This window comes from Esox lucius, chromosome 9 (assembly GCF_011004845.1).
Source record: "Esox lucius isolate fEsoLuc1 chromosome 9, fEsoLuc1.pri, whole genome shotgun sequence".
Classification (NCBI taxonomy): domain Eukaryota; kingdom Metazoa; phylum Chordata; class Actinopteri; order Esociformes; family Esocidae; genus Esox; species Esox lucius.
The window spans coordinates 10,016,493-10,035,010 of record NC_047577.1 but is presented as its reverse complement, the minus strand read 5'-3'; the positions used below and the strand labels follow the sequence as shown (position 1 = coordinate 10,035,010).

At 48.0% G+C, this 18,518-nt stretch overlaps 2 protein-coding genes across 3 annotated transcripts; one reads left to right on the top strand and one right to left on the bottom strand.

Annotated features, from left to right (window-relative positions):
* The first annotated feature begins 2,301 nt into the window (after positions 1-2,301).
* On the top strand, positions 2,302-8,459 carry trmt1 (tRNA methyltransferase 1). 2 transcript variants are annotated; one of them, XM_034294283.1, is made up of 16 exons: positions 2,302-2,566; positions 3,043-3,429; positions 3,951-4,155; positions 4,318-4,505; positions 4,724-4,839; positions 4,993-5,105; positions 5,660-5,808; positions 5,924-6,007; positions 6,082-6,151; positions 6,255-6,389; positions 6,508-6,593; positions 6,674-6,782; positions 6,896-6,972; positions 7,152-7,271; positions 7,397-7,516; positions 8,039-8,459. In XM_034294283.1, the coding sequence occupies exons 2-16, from the start codon at positions 3,059-3,061 to the stop codon at positions 8,202-8,204; spliced, it is 2,109 nt and encodes a 702-aa protein (XP_034150174.1). In that variant the 5' UTR covers positions 2,302-2,566; positions 3,043-3,058; the 3' UTR covers positions 8,205-8,459. The 2 variants fall into 2 exon arrangements, with proteins under 2 accessions (XP_034150174.1, XP_028977844.1); XM_029122011.2 differs by having other exon boundaries at positions 2,307-2,566; positions 7,397-7,514; positions 8,042-8,201.
* A 326-nt stretch (positions 8,460-8,785) lies between these two features.
* man2b1 (mannosidase, alpha, class 2B, member 1) lies at positions 8,786-18,196 on the bottom strand. Its single transcript, XM_010872714.5, has 23 exons — positions 17,857-18,196; positions 17,422-17,524; positions 16,741-16,914; positions 16,193-16,386; positions 15,530-15,662; positions 14,784-14,929; positions 14,359-14,558; positions 14,070-14,190; positions 13,832-13,910; positions 13,521-13,630; positions 13,334-13,441; positions 13,128-13,244; positions 12,850-13,032; positions 12,624-12,721; positions 12,362-12,482; positions 12,116-12,234; positions 11,886-11,987; positions 11,687-11,774; positions 11,279-11,359; positions 10,358-10,582; positions 9,962-10,111; positions 9,529-9,631; positions 8,786-9,174 (listed from the first exon to the last, which is right to left on the bottom strand). The coding sequence occupies exons 1-23, from the start codon at positions 17,974-17,976 to the stop codon at positions 9,071-9,073; spliced, it is 2,979 nt and encodes a 992-aa protein (XP_010871016.2). The 5' UTR covers positions 17,977-18,196; the 3' UTR covers positions 8,786-9,070.
* Between the last annotated feature and the right edge of the window lie 322 nt (positions 18,197-18,518).

Genomic DNA, 18,518 nt, shown 5'->3' with positions numbered 1-18,518 from the left:
GGTTTGTCTGTGATGGATATTATTTTTGTTAGACGAGCGCCCCCTCCAGCTTCAGATGTGATGATGACGAATCATTTCATAACAATATAATTATCTCCAATCAGGCTAGGCCTAAAACTCCGTATGGCCCTAAGGCATTCGGGGTATCACGCTTAGCGGAAATGATGATGGTAGTGATTATTGCTGTACCATATTGCTGCATTACTGTCAGAAATAAACACTTGAATGAACATATATATATCTCCATAAAAAGGGTATTCTATTGTCATTTATCATAAGCTACTCACATGACTCGCATTCAGAACGTCATAATAAACCATAAAAAACACATGACTCGAATTTAAACTTCTACATTTTACATAATGAAACTTTCTGATTTCATCCTGCAAAATTTGGAAGACGTATAGGTCACATATTCCAATCACCTTTATTTATACAGAGAAATCAACAGAGACCAAAGACTCTTTTACGGCAGAGCCACGTATTACAACAATAGTGCTTTCAAACAGGCTGGCCTTGATAGAATCCCTAGACATCAATTCAAATTAGTGAAATGTTTCCCAACAGTCACAAATAAAGCCATCGCCATCTCCACTGCCCCCGACCCCCCCCCCCCCCCACACACACACACACACAACCTACTTAGACAAGGGAAGCGCCTATGCGAGAATGCTGGGCTTTTTTCAATTACAGCTCTGCTTTTTACAGTGTATTGCCCTCAAAGCTCGCCAGGAAGCCGGCAGACCCGATGCCATCCCCTTTGACTCCACTGACCCGTGAGTGTGTGGCCCGTTTACGACTCCCGCTCAGTCATCAAGTACCTTGACGACAGGGCAGTGGTAAACCTGGGCAGGATGTCAAAGCCTACAGGAAGGAGGTTGGAGCCCGTGCAGGTTGGTACCAGGCGATTAAACTTTCCCTTGCTGTAAGAAAGCATCACTCAGTGGGCCAAAGAGAGAGCCTGCTCACTAACAATGGACAGGGTCACTGTGGAGGGTCAAAGGTTGTAAATTCCCCAGCGTGCGCATCACCAAGGACCTGAAATGGTCTAACCACACGAACACTCTAATGCAGAAAGCGCAACAGTGTCTTCCACCTCTGGCAGCCTCAACCTGACTCACCCGTGAAAAAACATGTAATTGCTGTTCATTATTGAAAAGCCCTCAAGGACGTTTGCTACACAAATCATCCTGAACCCCAGCCCCTCAAGCCATGGACTGAATGCTCTGCTACCGTCTAACAGGCAGTTAAGTTCAGGAGCATCAAAACTGGGAGAGAGACAAGTAAGTTGCCCTCCAGGGCATCAGACTGTAAAACTACATGCTGTGCATTTGCACTCTGATCTGCACTGTAGAGGGCCTTTCCACACAAACACACACACAGTCAAGCTCACATATTCACACACTCCTGGCACATATTCAACTCCACACACGTCCCAAGGACATACACAGTCTCTCACTCACACGCACACACAGAATGTACACGCACAAGTAACTTTTTCTATTCTTGTTGGGACTTAAACCTAACCTCATGCCTAAACTGGAACTAACCTAACACCTAACCCTTTATTGCCTACAGGTGAAACTAACCCAAATGTAACACTGAACTAACTTAATCCCTCAAACGGAAAATTGCCTTGTTCCTAGCTGGAACGGCAAAACAAAACTTGTGGTGTCGAACTTGTCAGGTTAAAATGTGCTTGTTTGGCACTTCTAGTTCCCATATGTTGTAGGAAAACTAAAACACAATATTCACCCAGACTATAACGGTCCGTGTTAATAAGGGGTTTCAGTATATGCAGATACATTTCAATCAAAATGTTGTAAACTTGTAAGTAGCGATTCACAAATATATAATGCAACTGTCAAATAAGAATAACATTCAACAAATATGTGCATACAGTTTTAGTAGCTCAGTTAGCATGGTGATTGCAATGACCGGGTCCGATTCATCAGAGGGGCATAAAAAGAAATGTCAGCACTCGTTATCGTAAGTAGCTCTGGATAAGAGCATCTGCAAAAATGATTTAAATTTGATTGTACATTGTAAATCGTTGGGGTCACTTTTCAATTAATGAAGTCCTGTTTGCTTAATTTTTTTTATTTTTGCACAGTGCAGCTTGGACTGATGCATTCGTTTGGTCTTTTGCGAAATAAATAGGACCCAGTCACATACGTTTACTACATTCAATCCGATCCTTACTACTGTGACACTTCTATTGAGTTTTAACTCGTCCGGGTCGGCGAGTTAACTGACAGGTTTAAAGAAAAACTGGAATTGATTTCCAGTGTAATAATTGGTTACATAACGTTACGCTACATTCTCATGGTTCGTTCCCTTTTCTCAGACGAAAAGAGTTTTACTTAGTGTGGATTCTCGGGCTTCCGTAGTTGTGGTTCAAGCGTCGCTGCGCCCATGTGCTAGTTAGCAAGCCACCTCTTCCAACTTGAGGTTTTTCCCCTCCTTATATTGAGTCATTGAAATTACCATACAGTAATGATCCCAAATAATAAAATATAGCTATATTTTCCGCTGTGCCAACTTGAGAAAAGCCCAGCAGACAAAGGTAATTGTTTTCATCTAACTTGATGATACCTGCCTGCCAAGCTACCGGTAACAAGCTAGCTACTATTACATGGACATATTTCAATGAAAAGTTAGCGGTAAGGTCGTGACACGTCAGCTTGCCAACTTAAAGTCAAAGGTTTTGTGTAGAATGCGTTTGTATCCCTGCCTTTCAACATGGTTTGCTGTGAGATAATTGAGGTCTCTTCAAGTGTGAGTCGAACTCTTAGCTGGATAGCTAGCTACGCTCTGGCTTTCTTTCCTTTTAAATGGCTTGTGTGGCGTTAATTGTAACATTGTTGCAGTCTTCCGTTCAGGTCATTGCGTAAATAACCTACTTTATACAATAGCTGACATCCAGACGATGTGTGTGTTTTGTTTTAATTTGTTAGTTCATGCTCTGACAGTAGACGAAGATTTCTGGCCTAATGTGTTCACTGTGACCATTGACTAACAACCCTATCTTGTTTCTTCCAGGATTAGGAAGTGCTGTATGTCGATAATTCCTGCTAGGCTTCTCCCCATTCTACAAGCGACTTTCATCAATCACTTCCACCAAAGACTTCTAAGGACAGTTGCCTGTAGGGGACTGAGAACCATGGAGCCTCTCAGGGCCACTCAGGACCCCCAGGTTATGACAACCCTAACTGGGGTGGACACCAAGCCTCAGGCACCCACCTCTAGAGATCCAGCTATGGAAGGTTTAAACCCAACTCCTGTTGACCCCCCGGAACAGGAGAAGACACAGAGGACAGGACTGTTGCAAGGAGAGACTGTTGTCAGAGAGGGAAAGGCGACCATACTGTTTCCCAGCGCAAACGAGGTATTCTACAACCCTGTGCAAGAGTTCAACAGAGACCTGACGTAAGTTTGATAGGTTGGGTGTACTCGCTAAGAATCAAACGGGAGTGACCTAACAGAATTCGTTAGAAATAGAAATGCACTAACCAAGTCAGTCCGGATTGGTCTAAATTTTTTTAAATGGCCGCAGAAATGTTGCCAGTTAACGTTTTCATGTGAATTGTAAGCACTGGCCAACTTTCCGTCAATTTACAGAAGAGGGGATAGATACTTCAGTAGTTACACAAAAATAGAGCAATTGAAGCAAGCATCCCCGTTGTCTTACAGTCGCTTATACCCAGCCAACATATCTCATGCTGTGTGGTCAGAAGGAAAATGACATGCTATACTCTTCATTAGACATGGATGAAAAGAAAAATGGATGCAAAGCTAAAGCTGTAAAAACAAATGTAGCTAGCTGGTATTGCTCACGGGCATTGTTGTTTCATCTGTCTAATCCCTCCATATCCTCTAATTTTTCTCTTCCTTCTGTTCTCTCCTCTGTCGCCCTCTCCTCGCGTCCCGTACTCTCTCTCTCCTTCCAGGTGTGCAGTGCTGACCGAGTTTGCCAGGGATGAGATGGCCCTAAGGGGGGTGAAGGTGCTAGTGCCGGGGGAGAAGAGGGTGGTGGTCAGTCTGGCTGACGAGAAGGTGGGTCCAAAGGAGGCGATGAGCGAAGATGAAGAGGAGGGAGGAGACAAAGGTGTAGAGGAGCCGATCATAACTGCTGCAGTGGGGGAGCGTTGTGAGGTACATTCCCTTCTCCATCCAGAATGTTCTGTCGGTCCAGTCTAACCTTCTCATTTCTCTACATCCAGAATGTTCTGTCAGTCCAGTCTAACCGTCTCATTCCTCTCCATCCAGAATGTTCTGTCGGTCCAGTCTAACCTTCTCATTCTCCTCTCCAACCAGAAAGGTCTGAGTGTGTTGGAGGGTCTGGCTGCGTCTGGCCTGCGCTCTGTCAGGTTTGCCTTGGAGGTGCCTGGGCTACGTAGCATCACGGCTAACGACTTCTCCGCCAAGGCTGCCGCCCTCATCGCCCGAAACGCCCAGCACAACGGGGTCACACACCTACTGCAGGCCAGCCAGAGAGACGCCAGGTAGGTAGATCTTTAACACTCATTCACTCAGAGAATCTTTCACTACCACTCAAGTTTAGCTATCCCTCACTTCTCACACATTTTATATTCTTTTTATCTATAATTTTGTTTTCATGATATAAAATTATAATACATTTAATAGATACCTACTAACCAACTGAGCCATAAAAGTCTCTCTCGGCCTACCCTTTCTATCTGCACCCGTTATCTCTCTGCAGTATGTTGATGTATGAGATGCGCGGCAAAAAGGAACGCTATGACGTCATAGACCTGGACCCCTATGGCAGCCCGGCCTGTTTCCTGGATGCAGCCGTGCAGGCAGTCGCTGAAGGAGGTCAGGAAGGGTCCCTTTGTCCTGGCCAAAACTTGACAAAATTCAAGTTTCGGCAAAAGCCACGTTATTTGTCATATGTTGTTACTAAATGTGTTCTGCATTTTTCTTGTCCGTCTGTCCCCGGTTCTCTCACCCACTCACATTCTGTCTTAGGTCTGTTGTGTGTGACGTGTACCGACATGGCTGTGATGGCAGGGAACAGTGGGGAAACGTGCTACAGCAAGTATGGCTCCATCTCCATCAAAGCCAAGTACTGCCATGAGATGGTGAGAAACGGCCTTAGGATAATCTAACAAACATGAAGAAAAGAAACAACACTGTGTTGGAATAATATTTGTTGAGGGGATGTTTTGGATGTAGTTTGAATATAAAAAAAACCCATGTATTTTAAACTTTTAAACAGTTTACCCCACTGCCAGATTTGTGATGTTGATTTGCCTCAACGGATCCTCTTCAGCATGTTTGGGAGAGTTCAAGATGTGTTCTCCGAAAGCACGTCTTGTCAAGCTTTCTGCTTTTTACCTTACTGCTCGCTCAACCAGGAAGTATTCGTCGATACGTATGTGCTTGGAGGACAGCGTGTTCTCCCGCCCACAATGTCCATTGAGCTCGCAGGCACTCGACATTCCACAAGGAGACGCTAGAGAGCAGAGAGACAAGGCAGCCCCTTCCGACATTATTCTCATCCGCCACGAGTCGGTGCTGGGACTATTTGCACCGCGTTCCCGCGGGGACCACTGTTGTTGTGCCGCGGGAAACTCCTCGCTGCTATGACGCAGTCGTTTAACTCATCGTGTCTTTCTCCCGCTCCCACCCCCAGGCTTTGCGTATCATCCTACACAGTCTAGACCAGAGGGCTGCCGTGTACCAGCGCTACATCCACCCGCTGCTGTGCGTCAGCGTGGACTTCTACATACGAGTGTTTGTCAGGGTGCGGACCGGGCAGGCCGTGGTGAAGAACTCCGCCAGGTGGGGGGGGGCGGGGCGCGTCCACGTTTACAGAGACGGGGATTCCACGGAAGCCCCTCAGAGTTGTTCTGAAAAGACGGGGCCTGGACTGACTCTGTGGTGTGTTGGCTTTCAGCAAACAAGCGTTGGTGTACAACTGTGTCGGGTGCGGCTCGTTCCACTTGCAGCGGATGGGCAAGAGGACGACTCAGGGAAAACAGTAAGACGCTCCGTTCACTCAGCGGTGTCTTTGTTGTTTGGGGGTTTTGTGTTCATTTGTTGTGTGTTTTTCAGTGTAAAGTACTCCGCAGCCACCGGGCCGCCAGTTGGACCAGACTGTGAACACTGTGGACACAGACACCAGGTGAGCGCGCACACACACACACACACACACACACACACACGTTGCACAACCTCTGTTAGTGTGTCGCTTTGCCGGACTGTCCTTCATTCCTTCCTCCCTCTAGCTGGGTGGTCCTGTCTGGGGTGAATCTCTCCACGATGTGGCCTTTGTCCAGAAGGTTCTATCCGCCGTGTCGGCGAACCCGTCCCGCTTTGGAACCGCCCGGCGCATAGAGGGCATGCTCAGCATGGTCACGGAGGTGAGAGGCCGCTGCGTTGGGTCAAAGGTCAACAGGAAGTCGGCTCCTGTTTTTGTTGGAGGTTCGCTGATAGCCAGTGCCTAAGTTAAAGTGGGTTAACGGGCATCTGTGTCCCCAGGAGCTGCAGGATGTCCCTCTGTATTACACCGTGGACAACCTGAGCAGCACACTACACTGCAGCACCCCGCCCCTACTCCAGTTCAGGTACCCCCCCCCCCCCCGCCACTCACCCCCCCAACCCCCACTGGCCGCCCGCCCGGTTTAACCACGCCGTCTCCTCCCAGGTCAGCCCTGCTCCACGCCGGCTACCGGGTGTCCCTGTCCCACGCCTGTAAGAACGCTCTGAAGACGGACGCCCCCCCCAGGATCCTCTGGGACATCATGCGCTGCTGGGTAAGAGGCAGTGTCCTGTGAGATCCGTGTCTTGTTGATTCAGCGAGGGGGGAGGGGGGTGGAGGGGGGGGCACGTGTTGAAAGGCCAGTTGAACTGAATGTTGTGGTTGTAGGAGAAGTCCAACCCAGTGAAGAGAGAGAGACAGTCAGAAAGCAGCCCTGCCCATCGCATCCTCAACACCGAACCCATGTGAGTCCATAAGAATTCGGATGCAATTCAAATGAAGCAATGTAAGTCAGATTTCATGGCCAACACGGGCCATGTATGTTCTGTCTTACTTAGTAGGCCTAAGGTGTGGTAATGAGGACTTTTATTTGACCACAGGTTTAGGTGAGGTCAGGGCATCTTGGTCACTACTCTCTGTTCAGTCTGCAGGCATGTTTCGACGTGAGGGAGGATGCCAACCCCCAGTCCAGACGACGCCACCTCACCCGCTTCCAGGAGAACCCGGAGCCCAATTGGGGACCCAAGGCCCGAGCCAAGGAAGGGTAGGACCTAGCTGTTCATAGAACGGTCTGACCTCTAACGGGGAGGGAAATCCCAACAGATCCGGAGAAGAGAGAACCGGGTCGTAACGGGAGACCTTGTCTAACGGAATCTGTCTCTGTCTTAGTGGCGGAGGAGTCACAACACATCTGGAGGACAAGAGAAAACAGTGTCAGAACAAGAGGAAAAATCAGATCACAGATGCCGCCCAGCTGAAGAGCTTCCCCTGCAAGAGATTCAGGAAGGTCGGGGAACAAAGCTCTATAGATATACACTAACTCACACGACTTCGTACCCCAACAGGAAGTGGATGTTTTAGGAAAACCAGTATTGGAAACAAAGATGTTTTCAAAACGAGTCAGCCATGTTTGTTTTTAAAACTGTAGAGCACTAGCTTACGCAAGGTGAAATAAAAACCCAATGAGTTTGACCTGTTTTGCGTTATAGCCTTAGTTATTCTAAGATCCCATCAACATGGTGTCACATGAGGAGCAAGGTTGAAGAACATGGCTTTCCACCACTCCAAACACATAACTGGAAAATGATTTTAAGGGGTGTGAACACGCCTGGTTCTTCTCCGCTAATAACTCAGCATGAGCACAGGGGTCTTCTCGTTATCTTCCCAGAAACACAGTACCTCATCCATTATTCATCATATTAACACTTCCCGTTCCACTTCAGTTTTGCGTGCATCACAAGGAGACGTGTGATTTCCATACTAATGCCACCCGGCTTCCCTAATGTGTCGGCCCTCCTCGTCTGTTTTCTCTAGGGCACGTGCACGCACGGTGAGAAATGCTGTTACTCCCATGACGTGGACAAGACGGGTTGAGTTCTCGCCTGCCCCGGTCATTGGTACCCCGGTTTCCAGCCGGCCCCTCGCTGCGCCGTTCCACACCCCTGCCGCGTTGGAGACAATCAGGGTGTCATATTGATCCCGGCCCAGTGCCCTGACCTGGTTCCATGCCTTGGACATAATGAACTCTTTTTGGTTAGTTCTGCTGTTTTCCCCCTCCAGGTACCGGATCAGCCTCCCTCAACCCTAACCAACAAACTGACCGTACTTGGGGATGCGGTGTGTTATTTAGCATGTAGTGGAGATACATGTCTCCATAAGATGGGGGAGACCATCTACCTTTATTTTCTTTGGTTGTTTTGACAGTCTAATAAAAGTCACTATGGCAACAGGTGTTGAATTGTCAGCTGGTGTGATTACAAGTACCATGTTTCATTCCTATGGCAACAGGCCTTTTTCTTCAAACCTGATTTGTCATTATTCAGACACCAGAGTCATGGATGAGATACAGGCTGAGAAAGATCCTGGGGCTTTATCTACTGCTGGTGGATCAACACACAAGCTTTAGCATACAAAAGGCACAAGTCTTATTGCACAGAATAATCACTTGGCACTTGAAAATAGAGCTTGCAGGTGTGTCAGATTTAAACAGTATCTGTTGTCTGTCATTGACAACACTTAAAGCAGTCTGAATTCAATATACCGAGTCCAGCCAGCATATCATACCCATTTTCCTTTTTATTTTTTTTCAAACCAACTCAGAAAATTGAAAATACAATTAAAATACATTTAATCAAGGCATGTGCACAATTCTTTACATTCAGTCAAGTGTTGTTAAGGCAGTAATGTCACAGTCACTGAGCCAAAGGGATTGGTTGATTGAGAGTATGTGCTGGTCATTGGGCAGGTCTGTCGGTCGCAGGATCAAGTTGAGATTTCACTTCAGGGACAATAGTCCAAAATGCCCAATCCCTAACTCGTTCTGGAACGGTGGCCAGTGATTGGCTATCTCAGCCTGACACGGAGCAAGAAGGTGCGAATCTCCATGGGCTTGAGTGTCACCTCCCACACCGAGGGGTCTCCCTTGGTTTTAGGCAGGGGCTTCTCACCTGAGAGACAAACAGCACAGCGATAAGATGGGCTTAACTGTCAAATGACAGGCAGTCATCTAAAGCCAGGATTCAATCAGAGCATTATACAGCAGCCCAGGGTATACTGTTATTTACCTTTAAATGAATAGAAATAAAGATAGGACCAACCAATCAGCTTAACTGATTCCCTTTTAATCAATTTTTTTCCATACCTTTAATGAAGAAAGATGTTTTGAAAAACCCCTTTTATTTCAGGTCAATGGAAATATTTAGAATGAGAAGAATTCTGCATACTGTACTTTGCATAGAGCAGAAATTATTCTCATGTAGAAAAGGGAAGTGTCAGCTCACAGCCAGGTGAGTGTCCTTTACCTGAGTCCACCTTCCAATCCAGACGGGTCATCTCATGCTTCCACTGATTGGCTGACAGGTTCATCTCGGACACTCCCAGCACATCCAAAGTAGCGAAGAGCTTCTACAGTTGGAAATTAGAAGAGAACAGGAATAATTTCCTTGTCCAGCATTTCGTCAAACAAACTAAAGAGGGGTGTGGTTAACATTTCTGTGAAGGACTACACATTTGCTGACGGTTCTAACAATTTGACGGTCACACAACTGTCAAACTGATGATCGGCATCTTCCAAGTTACACAAATCTATGAATTAGAATCCATGACAACTACTGCTTACAGTAACCTTGTCACACTCCACCAAAACTGGCAGCAGGGATTCATCCTTTCAGAACATCCTGCCACCTACAGCTCAGCCCCGGTCAGCAGTATGAACGTGGAGGGCAACGGACTGACCTGTAGGTTGACTGTGACCGGCTGCGAGTGCTCCTTGCTATCCCGGGCTTCGTACTGATGCTCCAGTCTGAGCAGCACCAAGTCCGGGTCCCACTGAGACACTGTCAGCAGATGAACAGCAGGGGGCAGTGCAGTCTGCAGCCCCGAGAACTGAGCGGGGAGATGTTAGAATTAAAACAAAAACCCCATGAGTTCATTAATTCAGCCTAAACCCCCTCCCCCCCACCTCTCCATTCTAGTTTTTCCCAACACATCTCCCTTTTCTACAGTCATTCACAGGAGAAGAACGTCTAAAGGGAGTGACCTTGGACCTCCTCCTCCAATACAGTCAAGGAAAAGGCAAGACGACAGGAGGAAGGCAAGGAAAGAGGGTTTCAGAGGGCGTCCATCTCTCACCTCCGGTCGCGTGTTGGGCGGCAGCAGTCCTTCAGTGAACGTGATCAGAGGCTGCAGTACCACTTCCTGCGCTAGGGGGCGGTGGGTGTTGGCAGCCACGGCGGGGGGGTTAAGGGAGAGGAGGAGGCGACCGCGGACCACCAGGCCTTCTGGGTACAGGTCAGAGGCCTCGTTTAAGGGCTCGCCTACTCCTCGGACATCATCGTGGAGCAACCGTCGGTGCAGCTGGAGGAAAGACGGGCGGGAAGGTTACAGAGTATTAATGGACAGGGAACAGAGAGACTGGTGGGAGGGTTCCAGAGAGTATTAATGGACAGGAGAGACTGGTGGGAGGGTTCCAGAGAGTATTAATGGACAGGAGAGACTGGTGGGAGGGTTCCAGAGAGTATTAATGGACAGGGGACAGGAGAGACTGGTGGGAGGGTTACAGAGAGTATTAATGGACAAGGAACAGAAAGACTGGTGGGAGGGTTCCAGAGAGTATTAATGGACAGGAGAGACTGGTGGGAGGGTTCCAGAGAGTATTAATGGACAGGAGAGACTGGTGGGAGGGTTCCAGAGAGTATTAATGGACAGGGGACAGGAGAGACTGGTGGGAGGGTTACAGAGAGTATTAATGGACAAGGAACAGAAAGACTGGTGGGAGGGTTACAGAGAGTATTAATGGACAGGAAACGGAAAGACTGGTGGGAGGGTTACAGAGAGTATTAATGGACAGGAAACGGAAAGACTGGTGGGAGGGTTACAGAGAGTATAAATGGACAGGAAACGGAAAGCGAGGACTAGGAAGTCTGGGAAAGTGAGTCCCTTAAGATTAAAATAAAGGGTTACGGGCAAATAGTATTTTAATGGGCCCCAAAAGGAGGAAGTAGGACAGCCATGTGACAGATGCTGCAGGCTGGGTGCGTGTTCACGTCTCACCATGATCTCCAGTGATCCGTCTTGGATGCTGCCTCCTCCCTGAGAGCGGTCAGTCACCACGGTCAGCTGGTCCTTTTCATCCTGTCATCCAATAACATCGAGAAAAGGAAAGGGTCAGTACGCACACACACACTCTGCTAAAATAACCACATGAACATGCCCCCGGAACCAAACTGACTACAGCCGCTCTGATTTCCCTTATTCCCCTTGTACTAACTGTCACACCAACGGCCAGAACAAAATTCCTTACTTGTTGCGAAACTTACTAGGCCATAAAACTCTGATTATGACAGTAGCAGCCTCAGGCCAAATTCAACAGGCTTCACCACAATGTCCCTTATACATCTCTGAGGCCTCTTAAATGATAATTTGATACGGTGACGGAGCAGGCATGAGCGGAGCGGACACCTTAATGTAAGCTCTGGAGTTGATGGGGTAGTAGTTCCCAGCCACAGGCTCCGTCTGAGTCAGGGTCCAGGTGGGGCGGTAGTCTTTCCTGTAGGAGTGCCGGTGGAACATGTATTAACGTGCACACGGTCTGGACACGGACGGAATACTCCATTATGAAGACGCGTCGGTCAGTCACAGACGCATGTAAACTCCTTACCGTCGCTGCAGCACTTCTCTGCCGTTAGAGTCGGTGTAGAAGATTCCAGAGGAGTTGATACTGGTGTCGAAACGGGTTATCACCTCTTTCCCCATGTTGTCACTACACACACACACACACACACACACACACACACACACACATTAAAAGACCCCCCCTCCCGTTGCCAGACGCCCCTCCTCTCCCGTTACACGGCCCCATTCCTGACACGTGTGGTTCTGAGCCCTCACCCAATAGGGACCGGGCCGACGGTCCACTCCAGCTCCAGAACCCTGCTGTCCGCGTAGAGACGGACCACCTGAGAAACCCAGGGACTAAACCACTGTCGTACCTCCTGGACCACGGAGTTCTGACCGGCAGAGGAACACAACAGACGTGTTTTATAACGAGGCGTCATCCACATATCCCACTGTAAGTCAATTCAGCTAGAGTGTGTGTGTGTGTGTGTGTGTGTGTGTGTGTGTGTGTGTGTTTACCTGTACTGTTTCTATCTTGGCAGTCTTGCTGATGATGAAGGTGGTGGAAGAGTTGGGTCTGAAGATGTACGCTCCAGACATCTGTTTACTGTCCTTGTTGTTACCATCACTGGCGTTGTACCTGGGAATACAGCACGACAGGGTGTTGGCCCAACGACACCAGGAAGGAGAGCGCGCGAGGGGCATAAGAGAACGACAACACAAATGAAGGGAAGACAAAGGATGGGAATGGATTGCACGGGGCGGGTGTGCACAAACTAACCAGTAGAAGTTCTGTGACAGTCTGACAGTCTGCTGGGTCTCTAGGTTACTGAGACTGCTCAAAAGACCAGTCTCTGGGTCAAAGGTCACTTTCAGGAACTAAGTGAACAGAAAGAAAACCCGTCAAAAGCACATGACAGCATGCTTTTGATTGGTCTCCACAGACCACGTAGTACAACCTATGGCATTGACTGCCGTAGCTCACTGAAAGCACGCCAGGCGCGCACCTTGTTCTGAATGTCCTTAGGAGCCCTGGGAAACGGAGAGGCCGGAGGAGGCCCCTTCTGAAGCAGGGAGACGGAGTAAGTGCTGTAGCCCATCGGAGGAGCCCGGACCTGGAACAGCAGCTCGTTAACGGCGTACCCCCTGTCCCTCCGCACCACAACTGTGGCCTGGGACACTGGGACCACCTGTAGGGAGGTGGAACAGAGCCTTCTGAATACCCACATCACCTCAGGGTCAAATGCTGTCAGTACCACGCCGTGCATAAGACGCAGTCACGCACCTGACAGTCCACTGCGTTGCCACTGGAGTCGGTCACAGCGTAGGCAGTCCCGTTGACCGGAAGCCTGACCGACCAGCCGACTGGACGCGCCAGGGGGTTATACACGTTCACCGAGAACTAAGAGAAGATTAACTGGCATGAGAGCGCTAACACATCCACACGCGGCGCAACACCATGAACTCTACAGGGTCGCCTGTGGTCCCTACCTTGCTGCTGGACTCGGTCAGAGGGCAAACGCTGATGTTGAGGTGTTCGCAGTAGACACGAGGAGCAGAGGAACCACTCAGAGCAGCTAGAGTGTTACTGACCAACACCTGGACAGACAGAGTCAATCACACCCGGTTCATCTAGGAGACCGCAGACTTGATCAATAGAAAGGACAGCCAGACGTACCTGGCATTGGGTCCAGCCATTGGCCAGTCTTCTGGCGTAGTCGTCGGCAACGTGTTGCTTCTCCGTCCCGGATACAGCGTCATGATGCTGTGCCACCGCCATGGCCTTCTCTACCAATCAGAACACAATACACCCCATTATCCCACGTGTTACCCAATCGCAACACAGAAAGCCCCCCCCATCATCCTGCACGTTATCCAATCAGCAGAGGTTTTTAAACTCTCAGATTGCCTTCACGTATTTTACGTCGTCGTAGCTCCAAACAGCGGTGAAACGCGCTACGCACTGTTCTCGGCTGAACACACACATACTCATAGTGTCACTGTTTCCCACTCCAAAGGACCCGTTCCTGGATGTTGGACCACCAAGGACTTCCATCTGGTTACAAATCTAAAAAAAACAGGGTGGAAGGAAACATCTTCAAGGATTGCATGTCAATAATGTGTAATAATATCAGCCAACACGTTGTCACTATACCAGTTAAAGTACTCTCTTCCAAATAGGGACGCTGGCCACCATTTGCAACCTGCTGATGTGTGAATTGGCTACCTGTAAGTAACTGTTGCTGATCCTCTCGTAGCGTTTTAAAGCCGGCCGGCTGGTGAAGTAGCCGGTCCAGAAGTCATGTGCCGCATCGGCATAGGGGAAGAAGTCATCTCTCTTTACAGTCCTGTGGAGGGGGAGAGGAGAGGAATTAAACGCAGGGGTTACATTGGGTGGGTGGGAGTGAGCAGGAGAAAAAAGAAATAACATTCTCATGGGAAAATATGGGCTCCCCGATAAAGAAAGTCTGAACAGCACTAGTGTGAAGGGGAGTTGTCCGGGTCAGAGTTCACACCAGCTGAGGTTTGCCCGGTGAAGCTCCTGGAGGTAACAGGAGGGCGTGGAGTAGAGCACATGGATGTTGGAGCCGTTGACCTGCTTCTGGTTGACGTAGCGGATGAGTTTGTCCAGGTTCTTATACCAGAGGTTGGCGTTCTCATACTGGAAGTCTGAACCCATGGTCATGATTATGTGGTTGGTTTTATACACCTTGGCCTGGTGAGTGGAAAGACAAGGAGGTCTGTTCTGAACCCAGGTCATGATTAAAGCAATTCAACACACAGGGGGTAAGGTATACACCCAATATTCCACCTAGTTTATGTTGATATACACAAACCAGGACACAGATGGAGGATGAGAATATAGGGCCGTCTTCACGTGTACAGTAAAGCGTGTGTTATGTCTGACCCGTGTGCGCGCGCCGTGTGCGTGGGCACCAACCTGTTCTTGTGCCACAGTAAGGAACTTGCTGACCACATCTTCCACATTGTAGTCCTCCAGGTCAGGGTCGTCTCTGATTGGTGGGTCGTCACACAACTGGTCCCAACAGAAGCCTTCAGGAGGGTTATACCCGTTTGGGAGGATACCTGTAAATGGGGGGGTGGGGGGGGGGGGTGTTACACTTCAGGTATCTCTCTGCACCTCTTTCTGAAAACTCATTGTGAGAGGTCAGAGGGGAGGGGCCTTTTGCTTTTTAGTTGAATGGGTTTTGAGGAGAGACGCAACACAGCCATTTAAAAGGCACTAAGCTACAGTTCCAGGAGGGAGCAGGAAGTCAGAAAAAGGTGAGTGTAAATCCTAAGACTGAACATAACAGGTGGCCACAGGATGGTAATGGGTCTTCATTTCCTCCAGGAATAACACCCAGAGGCTGATGTAAAACTAGAGCAATACCTTAAGCAACAGGAGCATGTTTCAGACATGTGATAGCATCTTATGGCAGTGGTTTCAAAATAATGTTAATCCAATTTATTCAAACCATCAATCCCAGGCCCTATATATACACACACTTCACTAACAATAATCCTATGTTTCCATCAATATGCAAACAGCCTTTGTAATTTATAAGCTTTTGCGACGCTCAGAAACTTGCAAAGACACACGTTCTAGCCAGGTGCCCTAATGGTGTTCAGTTTCCCCAGGGGCTCATAATGGTTGAATTAGGGTGAAAGGTTAAAGGTCAGTACCAGTAAAGAGGTCGGCGACGGGGGGCACGAGGCTCTCACTGGCCCTCCAGACCATCTCCTGTTCCCTGGAAGCCTTTCTACGACTCCGGTCCTGGTAGTCCAGGCGGCCAAAGAAGAACCCATCGTAACCCATCTGAAACAGAAGCCGTCAGGATGAACACAGCAAAGCACTGGAGGGGTTCCAGATGTTTCCAAAACAGGAAATACTCTGGCGACTCCTTGTGGTTGGTCGGGAACCTCAGAGGACACGCCTCCCTTCTCTCAAACCTACTTTCCTAGTTACTTTGACGAGGCACGGCCACAATCGTGCGACGGACATCAGAAAATGAATCGGTTTTAACATCTGTAGCAAGAATTTAAACTTGCTGTCCGGCCGTTATTCAGGACAGCTTGACAGAAGGGAAAATGTGGCATAACAGGAATGCAAAGCCTTCAAAGACTAATTCGAGATAACTCGCAGATGTCATTTCCAACCGTGTTTCTGTATTGACAGAGTGAGGTAAAAACATATCTAATCAATGAATATTAATGTTTTTTTAATTGATAGTTAAAAAAATATATATACATAAACAAATGGACGGCACAAAATATTTGTTTTAAATTCACTTTTTCAAACACTTCTTTTGCCGTTGCATGGAAACGAAACAGCGACCAGACCCCTACCTGGGCAAACACGGAGGCGTGCTCGCGGGCGTGCCCGAAAGGGTCGATGTGCCAGGCGACGCGGGGTCGTCCGCAGGGTCCAAACGTGTCGTTGAGGAAGCGCAGGCCGATGGTCATCTGGTCGACGACAGCGCTGTAGTGCGTAGTGGCCTCGTCACTCATACACCAGCCCCCGTTGACAAACTCCAACCGCCCTGACGCACAGAGGGAAGGCCAGCACAAGAGGAAGAGAGAGACAACAAGGGACTGATTTAGTGTCGGTACTGCACCTCGTAGTTGACTGACTGTTCACAGCACACACCTCGGACCCTGGCTAACCAGCTGCTTGGAAGCGTTCAGCAGCCCAACACTCGTTTCCACCAGCGTATGCAGGTTGCCTGGAAGGCTTTTCTCAGCGCCTAAAACGTCAGCCTTAGTGCCTATTCTGTGTGCACGCCAGGAACGAAAGTGCAGCGTACGCAATCTGCTGATGTGACCTCGTGTGTGTGTGTGTGTGTGTGGGGGGGCCTGTGTTGCCTGTTCCCGCGCGTTCAGAGCGACCGTCTCACCCTCATCAACCAGCTGTTTGACGGTGTCCTGCATGTCACCAGACTGCCGTTTCCACCAGCGGTAGAAGAACGCCGTCTCGACGTAGATGAAGCGTCGGTCGGGGTTCTTCAGGAGCTGGTCCACTACCGAGTCCAGGATGTACTGTACCCCAGCATGCTGGATGTCGTTACGGGCTGAAAGAACACACACACACACACAAACATTAAGACCGAAAACCCCTTTATTCATTTTGGGACTTGAACCAACTGTCAGGTTTTACCATCTTTGTTAATTGTAAAAACCTGGATCACACACACACACACACACACACACACACACACTACAACGTTAATCGCAGGTCCTATCCACGCACACTCAAACGTGTGTGGATAGGCATCAGTCAGGCTGGTGAAGTTAACAATTAAACTGATCCCTATTAAAAATCAGTCAGACGGTTGTCACAGTAAAACACACAAAGCATGTGATGCTAAGATAATTGTGGGTGTTGCATGTCGGTGTGTCATGTGAAAGCATTGTGACGGTCTTCAACAATGGACCGGTTGAACCTTCAAAATTTTTTGCCTGCCATGACATTAAATAAAATAGCATTGATATAGTAGTTCTACAAATTAATAGGCAAATGAAGAAGTGCTGAACAGGTGCAGAGTGCCAAATGCCAAGAGCACCAAGCAGGTACGGACCTCCGTAGAAGTACTGGTCCACAGTCTTGAGCCAACCGACGTCGTCGTGTGTGTGGGGAACCAGATGCACGTTCAACATCCCCGGCTTTATAGCATGACAGGACTAGAGTATGCACGCGCGCACAATGAGAAAACAATGTGATTTTCAGGAAGTTGATAGGCATTATAGTCTACGAAAACTTCAACCAAAATAATTTCATTCAACTGCAAAAAAATCATACTAGTGAAATACCATCGACTTATGGCAAGACTGGCAAGTTTGAGATTAATTTGTATGGCTAGTCCAAGATAATTTGTACCTGGTATTCCATGTTATCGAAAGCAAATATTGTTTGTGAAAGTGAAGTACTCTACATGAGGATTAAATCTTTCAATTTTTCTATCAAGTACATATTTTTTTATTTACAGGAATACGAAATAGGAATATCAACTTACCTTATATCCACATGTCGGACTTTCTTGAGGTGTCTGACTGACAGGAAGGCTAAAAACGCCGATTTGAAAGAGGAGCAACACAAACGGTGTGTGTACCGTGGTCGCCATCTTGGAAAACATTCACAGTCATGTGACAATTGTTCATGTGGGGTTAAATCATGTGATTCCCATTGAGACCACGCCCTTAGAAGCGAAAGTTATCAGATGTCTTTCATTTACAGGTTCTTTTAAAAGCTGATCAACAAAAATAATCTCTAATATTTCGCATTATTCGCTTCAGTTGTTAAGCCTCTCACACACACGTGAAATAAGTGTGAATTGGAGATGTTTTACTCCTTATCTTTACAATGTCAAGGAATCGAGATAAAACTATCCAAACAATTACTTGTGTGTCGGTAGTATAGATAAACCTTTTAAAACAAGGTTTTGTGCGTCGATAGTCTAGATAAAACTATTAAAGTTACTGGAACTATTTAAACAAGTGTTTGTGTGTCAGTAGTGTACATTTGTGTATGCAAGTGAATGGAAACCTGCACGTGAAGAGATAATGTATTTAATCATGTGGCGTCATCAAAGAGCTAAGTCAGGTGTTATATCTCCTGAAACACAGCTCTGTTACCTCAAGTCTTTATTACCACATACAGGTGTGCTGCATCTCTCTC